Source organism: Elaeis guineensis, chromosome 3 (assembly GCF_000442705.2).
Source record: "Elaeis guineensis isolate ETL-2024a chromosome 3, EG11, whole genome shotgun sequence".
In the NCBI taxonomy this organism is placed as follows: domain Eukaryota; kingdom Viridiplantae; phylum Streptophyta; class Magnoliopsida; order Arecales; family Arecaceae; genus Elaeis; species Elaeis guineensis.
Genome location: NC_025995.2, coordinates 127,068,185 through 127,082,736, shown reverse-complemented (window position 1 = coordinate 127,082,736; position 14,552 = coordinate 127,068,185). Strand labels below are relative to the sequence as shown.

The following is a 14,552-nucleotide window of genomic DNA, read 5'->3' as shown; positions in this document are numbered from 1 at the left end:
GCCCAATCTAATGAAATCAGCTTCACCATTCTAGAGAAGCATTGTGAAGCTTTACAAATTATTCCAACAATTCTCAATTCCCATAGTGCATGATGGAAGACAGATATCCTTCCGGCATGATACTTGGCAAGGAGAGTTATCTCTTTCCTTACGTCTACCTAACTTGTACCTTTTCACCACCAAGAAGATGGGATCCATAGCTGACTTCATTGGAATAGGAGATTGGCCCAATCACTTTAGACAATTTCTATGTTCTACAGTAGCCAGCGAGCTTAACATCATGATGTCCATGATCAATAGCATGCAGCTTAGTACAGGGAATGATATAAGAAACTGAAAATGGCACTAATCCCATCAATTCACAAGCAAGCGATGTTACTTATTTATGGTGCGTGGAGGGATTTTAGCACATTTTGATAAAATTATCTGGCATCTTCCAATCTCAGAAAAGATTAAGGTCTTTAATTGGTTGTGTTATAACAACAGAATTCTCACTGCAGATAACCTTATCAAAAGAGGGATACTAGGTCCTATCTCATGTTTGCTATATTCTGCTCAATCTGAAGACTACTTAAATCATCTAATGTTGGAGTGTGAATACTCCAGATCTATATGGATGACAATCTTCCAAACATAATAATCTAGTAACTACCGAGAAGCATTCATGAACTGTGGCATCAATGGAGAACAAACATCCATCAAAGCAAAATCCAACTTAGCAGTGGATATTCTTATTGTAACTAGTCTCTGGTGCATCTGGAAGGAGAAGTATAATCAAATATTCAGGTTTGACGAGTGGGTAAGTCGAGAGATATCGAAGGAAATAATCTTCCTATTTACAGATTGGGCTTCGAGCTCTAAATAGGAGGATTTACTAAGACTGAGTTCTGAACTTCAGAGGATTAAATTATGAGTACAAGGGATAGTCATAGTCTCTATACTCACCCTTAGTTCAAGGCTTGTTGAATGGATTAACTGCTGTAGAGAAGTTGAAGTTACCATCATCTTTGAAGGTCTTCATAGCTTACTTCTTCAAATGGGTTCCAGTGGACGATTACATGTGCTATGAGTCTGATGTATTGTACTCATGAATACATATTACATGTGCTAAGATGCCACCAATCAGCCTAATATTTTGTACTGTTTAATCTATATGTACATACATAGGGGAAGCATCTTACTTCCTCTGCCTGAGAGAGAGAGAGAGAGAGAGAGAGACGTAAGAGGAATAGAGGAGGAAGAGTTCTTGGTTTGGTGGGAGAAAAAGATTACAACTTTCTTGCAAACATCTCTAGCCAGACTCGCTAGGTCTCTCCACACCGGTTCGGAGGTAATGGACGAGTGTTAGTGGGGTACATGTGGTCGTGGTTCTCGGGCATAGAGGATGGAGGGGGCTAATGAAGGGATCATGCGAGAAGTGTGAATGGAATAGTTGGACCAGTATCGGCAGCTGAGTTCCGAATTTGATCATTGGAAATATCTACCTGGTTGCATATGAACCAGTTCCGGCATATGTTTTCCTTGCTGTGTCGGTTGTGACATATGAACTAATCCTGGCACTCAGCAAGCATGCAGGAACTATTATACATATTTAACGTTATATTTGCACTAGCATCAGTACTCCATGCGCAGAGGCTGGCATGAGTCATGTTTGAACCGGTCCCTGGCAGCAAACGCGTCTATTATGCTAAAGGACTAGTATATTCTTACCAAAAAAAAAAAAAGGACTAGTATATATCTTGTCTGTCGCATATGAGCTAGTCCTGGCAACAGCATGCAGCGACCGGCGTGCGTTGCTTTAAGACTGGTCCGTACACTCAGCATGTAAAGAACCACGTTTCAGTTCCGGCACTCTAAGCACACCTGTTTATGTCCGAACTAGTCCAGGCACCTGGCGTTGAGGGACCAATATAGACGCCGCTATTTGTATCTGAGCTGGTCCTGGCACCAGACCAGAGTGCAGAGACTGGTTCAGACTTGATGCCACTACTATTATAAGCAACTCCTAACAAACTTAAACATTATAAATAAATCTCACTTGTTATGTTTGAATTAATCCCTGGCCTAAAAGGAATTAGTTTAACTTGATGAAAAGAGGACTACGTACAAAACACCTATAGAACTGCTGAATGGTTGCAGTTAAGTACCTCGGCATGAGTACAAACTTGTGATGAGAAATTTTAAGACAAGCATGCCAACAAACTTAGAAATCATCAACAGGCCTCATGTTATTGTTGAACTAGTCCCTGCTCTCAAAATGCTGACACTAGTTTAGACAATGTAGTAATATGTGAAATAAAAGAGCTTAATCCGTCCAAGTCAGGTATAATATAATCCAAGCTGGCACTTGTCTCTGGACAAAGCCTCGATAAGCTTATTTATGCTTAGTCAACCTCTTGTTGAGGCATCACTTTTATTTTTACCTTTTCTTTTAAAAATAAAATTACAAAAATCAAGATAAAAAATACGTTTGATTCTATTATTTTATATTTATTTTTATTATTTTCATAAAAAAAAATCCTTACTTTCATAATTTTTTAATACAAAAAATTTATATTTTCATTACTATCATCGGCATCAATATTGCTATTACCACTGTCATATTTGTAATTATCATGGTTGTCGATTCCACCAACCACAACTATTGTTATTTATATAATAATATTATTGTTGCCATCATTATATTTTTATATTATCATTGTTGTCTCGTTGTAGCCATCCGTCATCATAACTATTATTTTACTGTTACCACCATCACCAATGCCATTGTCATCTTTGGACCTCTGCTACTATAGGCTTCACCATCATCATTATTTATATTTTCAAAAAATAATTAATTATATAATTGAAGAGAGAGATATGGTTGATCTTCGTAATTTGTGACCTGATATGTACGTTACTTGACCATAACTACATTTGAGTAAATGGGTTGGGTCCAGTCCAGCGCATAGAGCACGAGCTGATTCAGGCCAAGCTCGTGTCCGTTGTCTCAGTGGCACCGGTCAAATGCATACTGAAAAAGTTTTTCCCCCAACCAGCACAACGTGTACAAGCAGATAAAGACGGCACTCTTTTACGACACGAATCTTTTATCTCAGTTACTCAGGTACGAAATCATGTTGCACTTGTTTAGACCTTTCAGAGAAAAATTTTGTTATCCATTTCAGGGCCACTGGCCTCGACGGGTTCATGGTGAGGCCGGCATTAATTTGTTGCATCACAATGTGAGCCCATTGCCGTTGGTCTTCGTAAATCCTAGTTAGTAGAACGGTGAATCTTCCATCATATTTTACTAATAGTAGAAAATTAAGGACCCACCGTGGACAGAGTGCAGCTTCTTTTTTTTTTTTTTTGTTCAGTTGGTTCTCTTCATGAATATTTGATGGGGTACTACCATCTTTCTTTAAAAGAAGCCTCTCTTCCCGTGGGAGTTGGTACCACTTGATGAGTCTGGCCTTACAGCGGACAAGTGACCTTGTGCACTGGAGGATGCACAAAAGGAATAACACATTAATTGGGCTTGTCTCGTCTTCCCCTGTCCACTGCCTTAACCTCCAAACAAGTTGCTTTCCTCCTCTGTCCGCTCTTGGTTCATCTTTTTGTTCATTTTATCTTCTCAACGGTTAAAGAAATGCCGAAACGCTCGCATTTCCCTCCATCCAATCTACCCTGTTCCCTCAAATAATATATCACGAACCTCACAGAGCTGTGTTACATAGCGTCACGTGCGCTAGAGCTGTATATTTTTTAAGTAATATATATATATATGTGTGTGTGTGTGTGTGTGTGTGTCAGTGTGTGTGTGTATACCTGACCTCTAATTGCTTAGATTGTCTAACAGAATATATTTCCTAGCAGAGCATGGAGGTGCTGGATCAAGCTTCATTACATTCTTGATAACTTAGTGAATATTTGACCTTTATAAGAAATAAAGTTGTGCATTTCTCCAATTGGAAACAAATAAGCTCCTCACTTCATTCATGTGATGATCCAAACTCATTAGTCTTTATTTATTTAGTTATTTGTTTGGTTCAGGATTTATGCCACATAATCTTTTGGACCTCCTTACCTCCTAACTAAAAAATAAGGAGTATTATGCCAATAAAATTAGCTGCTTCATTTTTTTTTTTTTTTTTTAAAGTTCGCGGAAGAAAAGTTTTAAAAGGACATGATTGCCATTTGCTGATTTGCGGCAATGGTCATCCACGCATGTGCACTCGCGTCCTCTTCCTCCCCCCCTACTCTCAGCCTTTACATATACCCGCTCGTGAACGCTGCTCATATCAGACGACGTGTACGAGTCTTCTCTCCTCCACATCCTTTCCATCCCATCCCAACCCACACTCGGGCGCCGCACCAAAGAAAAACCCCAACCGAGCAACCATGAGGTCTCCTCCATCTCACAGCCCCAATTCCTCCTTCCACCGCAAGGATAAACTCCCATTGCCGGCCTCCGACCTCTTCCAGGCCGAGCCCTGGCTCGACGACGTCGGCACCCTCGACCCGGACCACCTGGCCCGGACCCTCGCCGGCATCAAGGCCAAGGGCCTGCGCCCCGACCTTCTCGGCTCCATCATCTCCCAATACGCCTCTCGCTGGCTCCCCGAGCTGGCCACCGGCCGCGCCGCCGATCCCTCCCGGGTTCCCGAGAGCCCCACCGCCGCCTGGCTTCAGAAGCGCTTCCTCGTGGAGACTCTCGTCTGTGTCCTCCCCCAGGAGAGGGATGCCGTTCCCTGCGACTTCTTGTTGAGGCTTCTGAGGACGGCGAGCATGGTCGGGGCCGCGGCCGGCTGTATCAGCGAGCTGGAGGCGCGTGCGGGCCGGCAGCTGGACCAGGCGACGCTGCGGGAGGTGATGATACCGGCGTTCAGCCACACGTGCGGGACGCTGCTGGACGTGGGGCTGATGCTGAGGCTGGTGCGGCGGTTCGTCGGGGCGGAGGAGGGCCCCGCGGTTGTAGCGAGGAGCGGCGCGGCGGCGCTGGCCAAGGTGGCGAAGCTGGTGGATGCGTACCTGGCGGAGGCGGCGCTGGACGCTGGACTGGCCGTGGCGGAGTTCGAGGAGCTGGCCCGGGCTGTCCCGGGCTACGCGCGGGCCACAGACGACGGCTTGTACCGGGCCATCGACACGTACATCAAGGTACATGGATTCATTTATTCGCTCGAGCGTCACGGGTTGCACATTGCCTCAGGCCCTGTCCTCTCGTTCAGTAATCAGTGCAAAGTAGACTAGTGTGGTATAGGAAAGATTTGAGTGGGCATTTTAGGACTACCAATCCACTGATCTCCCAAATTCCCTACGTATAAGGGGACAAAGAGAAGGGCAATCCTTGCCTCACGGGCAATGTTGACACCTTCTCGCTCCACTAAACTCACACCTATCTATAGGTCGGCAGACAAATTTAAGATGTAGATCAAGGGTCCAAGCTTGGCCCAATGGGCTCGTTTGAGCTCATTCAACCATGAAGCAAACCTGCCTTAAATATTGTTTAAACATGAGCTCAATACTTAAGGCGAACTCGCAGGAAAAATTAAAAGCAAGTCAGCTTGTTTCGATCGATACACTCTTTCGTGAACTAACCAACCAAGCCTCAACATATATCATCGAGCTTGGTTTGAGTTCGAATACCCATTTTGTATGACAAATCAAGTCTAAGCCCTTTATTATTAGGTTCCTCTTGGCTTGCTCTCCTTGTTTGGGATAAATTGTTGGATATCCTTGATAGAGGGCTCATGGGATAAATTATTGAAACAACCAAAAAATTTACTCACTTCAGCCAAAAAAAAAAAAAAGTTGTTCTAACGGAATATTAGTTTGCTTTTTTCACTTTAGGATGATATTTCGAGGTTAGTACAACGGTAAGGTGTCTTTGCGACCAAATGCGTTCTTCTCTTTATCCATGCTATTCCCAGGACAACAAAGCTATTTACGTGCACAGAGAAGCTGCACAGCATTTTTTTTTTTTTTTTCACATTTTCCAAATGCATTTTTTGGTTGGCCATTTGGTCCTAGCATCTTACATTGTCATGTTCCCAGGCTGCCACCATATACTCCTTTTGCCAGATATCTCCTTCCCTCCATACTCCTATGTCTTTTCTTTTCTTACTAAACCATACTCCGATGCCAATTCTATCCCCATGCTACCTAGAGAGATCCAGCATATTGCACCTTTTCAAACTCATGAAACCTTGAAATGTCACAGCGCAATTCCTACACCTGCTAGGTATACATGATATACTAGGGATTCGCTGTACATGGACATAAGAACTAGTTGAGCTACATGTGGAGTACTTGAGATAAGGTATACATATTCAATCGCACTCACATAGACGATATCCACTGAAATGTAACTTCACTTGCAGCAGGGTCATGAGATCCATGGCCTCTTTTCTTTCCTCTTATTTCTCCTTTTCACCAGTTGCCACCTCCTCTCCTAGGTTTCGATCCTTTTTGGTTTTGGACCTCAAGTTCTTGCCTCGTGTATGGTGGAAGGCTAGTGCTTGAGCAGCAGCCATTTGTTCCAAAACCTTATTTCTCCAGTTCAGCCCTAAAATCCACATGATCCCAGTTTTTTGTCCTGCACCATAAGAAGGCGATTGATATCAATCATTCATGCATCATGAAGTGAGAGCGCTGTTGTTGGCGTATGCTCGTGGAATTCATTTTGTCAGAGTAGTCAGGGCCATTTTCCTTTTGGTGTTTCATCTATTGTGAAGACTTGCCCCCTAATGTACCTCAAACCCCCCACCCCACAACACACACACAAAAAAGAAAAAAAAAAGAAGGAAGAAGAAAAGCAGATCATTCATATAATAGCCCGAGCATGAAAACTGCATGGTAAGAAGTGAACATCGCTATAGGAGGCCAGAAAAAGGTGTGTAGCTAGGTATTGCCAGGGTGTTTAGGCACCACCAGGTCGAGCCAAGAAGACACTGTTAGCAGCCATATTCCTGGCCTGTTTGTTTGTTCTCATAGGTTGTCCACTAGATGGACCGAACATGGGCCATCGAAAAGCTGGGTATGATGGAACATATGATTCTCGGAAAATAGGATGCCGGAAATCGCCTTTTGAATGGAATCCAGCATCCCTCTTCTTATTTATTTTCTTTTTTCTCTCTTTTTTTTTTTTTTTTTTCCCTGGAATAATGGGATTCAGGGATACTCGTGTTAGAAGGCTTTCCGCCCTCTTTCTGCAAATGTATCTTCTTTTCGCATCATTATTAGTCCATAGGTTTACGAAACGGAAATCCTTTCAAATTAGATAGCCGTACACCTAGTACGTCAATTATTGGAGTAGGTTATTCCGGACGTCATTAGCATATGGCACCCGGTTCTAACGGCTCCCAGATCTATCACTAACGTAGACAAGAAACTGTTGGCCTCGCCTCATCTGGGGAGCGCACGCATTTTGGGGCTTTGCATGGACGCTCACGTGCGACCCTTGTGTGCCCACAGCCCGAAGGCGGAAATGGACTCGGTACACGGTGCTTGATTTGAGCATGTGACCCTGTACCGACACAGAAACTCACAGGGAACCGGCAACTAGCTTTGAAATTTGATAGGTTGGTATTTGTTCCGATAGCATCTAGATCATGAGGGATGGCAAGAACGTATGTTCTAGGGTGCCTTGCTTGGCTCCTGTCGAGCGTGGGTCGGCTTGACGCCCAACACGTTGGGTTGGTTCTGATCTTGATTCGCGTTGTATGTTTTGTGCGAAAGAATGATTGATATTCTTTCGTGATGTTGACTGTTGAATCACTCTTAGCATAGATCTTAAAACATTCTGAACTAAACCATTCATCACTTGCGCAGATCTCATATGGTGGATTCATGTGAAGGAAGATGAATCTTTTGCAAAAAAGATACAACTGCCCCCAGCCTCGGTCTAGGTCAATGACCGGGTTAGTGTAGTGATCAAGATCTAACATACAGTCTCAATGAGTTCTTCTCTTTGGAGCCCAAGTTTGATTTGACTTAAACTTGCACCAAGTGAAACGCATCTAGGAGTAGGCTAGACTTCCAATCATGAACTCTATCCACACCCTACGACTATATTTTGACGGACATATTCTGGAAGAATGGAAAACAAGTAGTGGATGGCTGTGAAAAGATTAGAATACTAAGACTAGTGTTCGCTCTTCCTCACCTTATAGGAAATATTTTTTTGTAACCTACTCATCCCCAATTCCAACAAAACAATCTCATCCATGTGACCGGTTTCCTAGTGTTCAACAGAGTTTCAAGTTGACATGAAATGGCTCTGTCTTCTCGAATGATACGAAATAACTCTAGTTGGCAGAGTTTGGTACAGACAATGGTAGGTGGATCTTCCATGTGCCCACCAAAGTTCCCTAGCTAAGGACTTGCCTTTTAGCAATCAAGGCCCAGCATGTCCTTGGGATTTGGAGGATTCCAAGATTCCATTGCCATTGAATTTGAAATAATTATTCTAGTTGACAGAGTCCATTAAGGACTTTGTTATTCTGATTCCTGTACGCTAGGAGGCAAAAAGACGGAAAACATATCATTGTTGTGAGTGTGGTGGGATGGTATACTGCCCAAATTAGCCCCGCTGGTCCATGAGGCCCAGTAAGCATTCTGCTAAGCATGTTCCTCCTTCCCTTCACAGGCCCATCCGAACACTAGCAAGCAAGAGAGGAAGGTCCTGTTTAGTCTCATCGATGCTCGAAAGCTGACTTCGGAGGCCTCCCTCCATGCGGCCCAGAACGAGCGCCTTCCCGTCCGATCCGTGATGCAGGTCCTCTTCTCGGAGAACTCAAAGCTCAACAGGATCACTGAGTGGAGTTGGTCGTTCGGTGGGCCACGGAGCCCGAATCCGGCCCTCGAACCTCCAGGCCGGGTCCCCTCCAAAAGGGAGGTCTTGGCCCAGCAGCTTGAGATGCGTAAACTCCGGGAGGACGTGGCCAGGCTCCAGGTCCAGTGCCATGCCTTGCAAGCTCAAGTGGACAGGCTTAATTTGGAGAAGAAGAAGAAGGGGTTCTTCCGGTGGAGTGCTTTCCTGTTCAGAAGTGCTGACGTGGTGGAGAAGGTTGAGGACTATGAGGTCGGGCCAGAGCGCCGGACACCGATGGATGCCAAGAAGGGAAGGCTGGCTCATGAAAAGGGTACGCCACCTAAGTGGCGCAACTCAATGTCTTGAAGAAGAATTGCAACCGAGTCGTCTTGTGATTAATCTTCTGTCATTGTAATCTTTGCAGTCTGACATCTTGCACTGTGTACTAAATTTACGTCTACAGCCCAAAGTGAGCGAGAATGCAACGTTACCCTTAAATATGCCAAAACACCGGGTCAGACTTATGCTGGAATTTCGTCGGTAGAGAGAGAGAGATCTTGACATTTAAACAGATGAAGAAATCAGACTCTGATGATAGGCATGCTGAAAAGGAAAAAGATCCAGTTGAATGGAGAATCGAATCAAGGAAGCACATAAGTTCACATAAATAGTTCTGGTAAATGATAAAACAAGATTGAAGCCATGTAATTTGCATTACAAAGATGGCAGCATCTTTCTCGTCTCTTCACAACTTCTCATTGGCGAGGATGATGTCACACGGATGGCTGATTGCTTATCCAAATAAGCTGTGCATGGTTATACAAGTATTACAATTAAGAGATATATGTAAATAATTGTTGTCTATCACTTTACTTGAATACTGATCCGTAAGCAGTGTGGGCAAGCTAATCAACATTCTGAGAACAAAAACCAATTTTTCTTCCATTGGATGTGGTACATATATATCACAGTCACCAGAAGTCCTTGCATGAACAGCCTCCCTCATTGAAATGATGGAAACGGAATCTATCCCTTACAATGATCTCCCTTTCGTAAATCCTAGCGATGAGCTTTGTTGCAGCGTGGCAGTCGCTGCAAACACGAAGGTTCTTCGTAATGCGAATTGGCGTCCCCGGGCTTGTCCTGATAAGCCCAAAAGCAATAGCTAGCTTCTCGCTGTGCCTGCACAAAGCATTCTCCTTTTCTTCTTCATCCATGTTAAACAGCACTTCTGATTTGTTCGGCACATAACCCCATTCTTTCAGTCTGCAAATCATTTCCTCCACCATCGCATATATCTCCTCAGATTGAGGATGTGATTCGTCCCCCATGACAAACTCATGAGCCTCTCCATCCACCTCTATCATACTGCACCCCGGAGGCTTCTTCACTTTCCTCTCCAACATGTGCTCTCTTATTCTATCAACTTCATTCCACTTCTCCAATGAACCATATATGTTAGATAGGAGCACATATGTGCCACCATGCCTGGGGTCAAGCTCTAAAAGCTGCCGTGCGGTTCTCTCAGCAGCGTCGAGGTTACCATGTACCCTGCAAGCCCCCAAGAGGCCTCCTAACACAAAATAATCCGGTGCCATGGGCATGCTTCTTATCAACTCCTCAGCCCTGTCAATGTGGCCGGCTCTGCCCAACAAATCAACCATACATCCATAGTGTTCGACACTGGGCTGGATGCCGTAAACACTTGACATGGAATCGAAATGCGAGCAGCCCTCACTGACAAGGCCTGCATGGCTGCAAGCAGTCAAGACACCGACGAAAGTAATAGCATCTGGCTTCACCCCACTCCTCTGCATCTCATAGAAAATCTCCAAGGCTCTCTCCCCGTGCCCACACATGGCAAAGCCTCCTATGAGGGCTGTCCAAGTCATAACATCTCTTTGAGGCATCTCATGGAACACCCTCATCGCCGTCTCCATGCACCCGCATTTGGCATACATGTCCACGAGTGCAGTACCCAGAACGACATCCACCTCGATGTTCTCCCGATTGATGTACGCATGGAACCATTTTCCAAGCTCAAGGGCCCCCAGTTGAGAGCACGCAAGAACCAAGCTCGCCATGGTCACTTTATCGGCTTTGACACCACTGAGCTGCATCTCTCGGAACAGATGCAATGCTTCCTTGTAGTCGCTGTCCTCAACATGGCCTTTGATCATGATATTCCAACAAAACAAGTTCCTCCCGGGCATCCCATCAAACAGTTGCCGAGCAAGGGAAACGCAGCCACACTTGCAATACACGTCCAAGAGAGCGGCCCAAAGGACCAAATCAAACCCGATGCGATTTACCACCATGTATCCATGAACCCGTCTCCCGGTCTCCAAGTCCCTGGCCCTCGCGCAGGCCGTCAGAACGTTCACCAGAGTGATCTCGTTGGGCTCCACATTCTCGGACTCCATCCGGCGGTACAGATCCAATGCTTCCGCCGGCCGGTCCCACTCGGTATAAGCCGCGATCGTGGTGGCCCAAGAAACCACGGTCTTCGTTTCCATTTTGTCGAACACCTGGCATGCAGAGCTCAGGCACCCACAAGCAGAGTACATGTTCACAAGAGTGTTCTGGACGTAGGCGTCCGAACCGAAGCCAAACTTGACGGCATGACAATGGAGTTGCTTCCCTTCGTTCAGATCCCGGCAGGACTTGAAAAGCGAAGGGAATGTAAACTTATCAGGAGGGAGATTTGTTCGAATCAGTTCGACGTAGAAGCAGAGAGCCTCGTAGTGGAGGAGGTTGTTGGTGTAGGCCCGAATTATGGAATTGGAGGTGAAGGTGGTGGGGTTGGGAATCTGGGAGAACGCGAGGTAGGCGTGGTGGAGTGATCCGAAATCTTTGGTGGCACAGATGGAGACGAGATGGCTTGCGGGGAGGGGCTCGAAGGCGAGGCCGGTGCGGATCATTTGGGCATGTATTTGCTTGAGCTCGGCGAAGCTGGTGCATCTTTCGAGCAGGAGCTGGAGAGGCTGGGTACTGAATGGGGCATTCTTGTTGGTGGATGCAGGGGCCTTGGGGCTTATAACGGGAGCTTTGCTTGGAACAGGGGAAGTAGGGAGGCAAAGGGGAGAGGCCATTGCTGCTGAGGTAGTTCCTCTAGTTCAAGGGCCTTGACAGACCGGCTGCAGAAAGACCGAAGGGTGTTTCGGCCATTTGAAAGATTTTGGTCTCACAACACAGCTTGCCAGATGCCTTAGAGCTTACCAGTAGAACAGCGCCAATAACCTAGGATCAAGTTCCATTTGCTTGCAGGAAAGGGAGAACCACATCATCCTAATATAAATATAATCAGAGCTGTTGTGGAACCGTACCTCAGCCATGGCTGCAACACCCTCGGCAACGGCCGCACATAGAGGATGGGTATCCATCAGACATAAATACGGATACACAGAAGAAATAAAGATCACCAAACGTATTCCATCAGTAGTGATTTTTGACTTCCCAATCTTGAACGATCTATCATAACTCATCCAAAACTGATCTATTTCAAATCATCTGAAATCAATACATACTCCAATCTCTACGACCTCAATCTTAGACGATCTACTGTAGTTCATTCATGATCGAGTTATGTTCTTCATTGACAGATCCCTCTCTCTCTCATTTAAATTGAGAAAATTCAGATAGAATGAAATTTCTCTGCAATCAAGTCTCCTGTAAAAAGAAAATATCTCATTTGAATCAATCTATGCGACGAATTCGAAAAATTATCAGGATTTCGAGATGTATACGACTCCAACTCTTCTCCTATAAATAAAAAGACTTCGGGATCTTCAAAGTAAACTCTCGACTCCCTACTCTCTTCTCTTATTGTTCTCCATCTCTTAAGTTGAGCGTTAGAAGATTTTTACCGAAGAACATCTCGATGAGAACTCCTTGCAGGTACTCGAGCGGAGCTACAGCAATATTCTCTTTCTTGACCATCTTCACCTCGACAGCCGATCTCAGACGGAAAGATCTAGAGCAACAATAGCCATCAGCATAAATGATATCCTCAAATTTTATAAAAATTATAGACATAGAGTTTTACGTAACATTATTAGAATGGTTAGCGATATAAAAAACAGTCCAATTGGCTGCACCATTGATTTTTCTATAAATGTAGGTTGCTTCACAAATGAAAAGTATCTGTATCATTTTTTATAAATTTGCCATTCCATCTATATAGCTGTTCATACTATCTATCCAATTGATCATTGCTTTGGAGCTGCCATTTAGTTTGCCTCCAAAGTAGTGATGGTGCTGCTGCCAAACTCCCACACTTGAGGTTGGAGAGTTGAGGTAACGGAGAAGTATGGAGCCATTGCTTGAGCTTTGATTTAAGAACCTGTAAAAAAATTTCATCGGAGCGCTTTCTAATGAGGACTTTCTGACACTCAAATGAGGAGATAGAAAACAACGAGAATGAGAGAATGGGATTCGAGAGTTTATCCCGAGATCACCGTACCTTTTTATTTATAGAGGGGGACTTAGAGTCATGCACGTCTAGGAGTCTGGTTGGATCCCGCATATTGCACGCAGATTAGACTAGTGGAGATTGATTTCTATTTGGGGCATGACCTGATTGTGGAGATTTTTTTTTAATTAATTTTTTTTAATTTGTAAGAGAGGTGGATTCTGTCAATGAAGAGGACTTTCAGCTATAGATCGGCTTGGGTCAATCTGAAAATACCCCGTCGATGTCTGAGGTGATTACCTCGGTAAGAGCTAATGAATACTTAATTTAGAATGCTAGAAGTACTAAATATTGTAATCATTAATATTATTTTATTAAGAATTTAATACTATCTAGTCTATTTTGCATGTAATTGGGAGTTTGGGTTCATACGATTCAATTTGGACTCAAATTGGTTCAGATTTGAGTGAACCAAGCAATCAGCTCTTATTTCAGTGTGAATGCAACTTAAAAATCAATGGTCAAGAAGCAACCTCTCCAATCAAAGGTCCAGATTAAAAGATAAATGAAACTAAGTGTGAACACAACTTATTGATCAATGGAGGAGCATCAATATGAAGATCTAATGGTCCTTATTCACACTCCCATCTCTCTTTTCATGAAACCCTAACCTCCTCACTTTATAAATAGAACCCCAAGACCTCTCTCTTTTTCAATCAAGCCAACGCCTAAGTTCTCTTCAAGCTTCTCTCTTTCTCTCCCCTCTTCCTCTTCTTCATAAGTTTAGGGGAGGTACTAACCCTAGCACAACATATTCCTCCGTAGATCCCTTTTCCACATCCCATCAAATCTAGGAGAGTTTTAATCCTAGTGCCGCTACCTTTTCTCTGTTACATATCCGCTTCCATCAACCTTTCTTCTTTGAAGTTCCTGTATCAAGCCTTCCAGCCATCCTGTCGCTGTCTGCACGAAGAAAGACGAAGGATTCAAGGAGACACATCCACCATCGGGTGCAGTAAGAAGATCAACTTGGTTTAGTTATCTTGTATCGTAATTTTATTTTTTTTCTTTATGTATGCTTCTTTATTAGATTAATAAAAAATAATTATATTTTTCATGCTTCTTTCTTAGTTTTTTTTTTACGATTTATTATTTTTTCTTTTATATTTTCAAAATAATCAACTAAGATCCCTGCGGATACGATCCCGACTCACCCTATCTATATAGTAGTGAGTAGGATTAATTTTGGTGTGCTACGATATGCATTAAATTTTGACACCGTTGCTGGAGATTTTGATGCGATTGTTTTGAAAAAAAAATTCAAAATAAAAAAAAAATATAAAATAA

At 43.9% G+C, this 14,552-nt stretch overlaps 2 protein-coding genes across 2 annotated transcripts; one reads left to right on the top strand and one right to left on the bottom strand.

Moving 5' to 3' along the window:
* Nucleotides 1–4,286: 4,286 nt before the first annotated feature.
* LOC105040232 (coleoptile phototropism protein 1) lies at nt 4,287–9,294 on the top strand. The gene is made up of 2 exons (XM_010916660.4): nt 4,287–5,139; nt 8,630–9,294. Exons 1-2 carry the CDS (start codon nt 4,384–4,386, stop codon nt 9,158–9,160), a joined length of 1,287 nt encoding a protein of 428 aa, XP_010914962.1. The 5' UTR covers nt 4,287–4,383; the 3' UTR covers nt 9,161–9,294.
* A 141-nt stretch (nt 9,295–9,435) lies between these two features.
* LOC105040233 (pentatricopeptide repeat-containing protein At2g29760, chloroplastic) lies at nt 9,436–12,213 on the bottom strand. The gene has a single exon (XM_010916661.3). It carries the CDS (start codon nt 11,884–11,886, stop codon nt 9,766–9,768), a length of 2,121 nt encoding a protein of 706 aa, XP_010914963.2. The 5' UTR covers nt 11,887–12,213; the 3' UTR covers nt 9,436–9,765.
* Nucleotides 12,214–14,552: the final 2,339 nt, after the last annotated feature.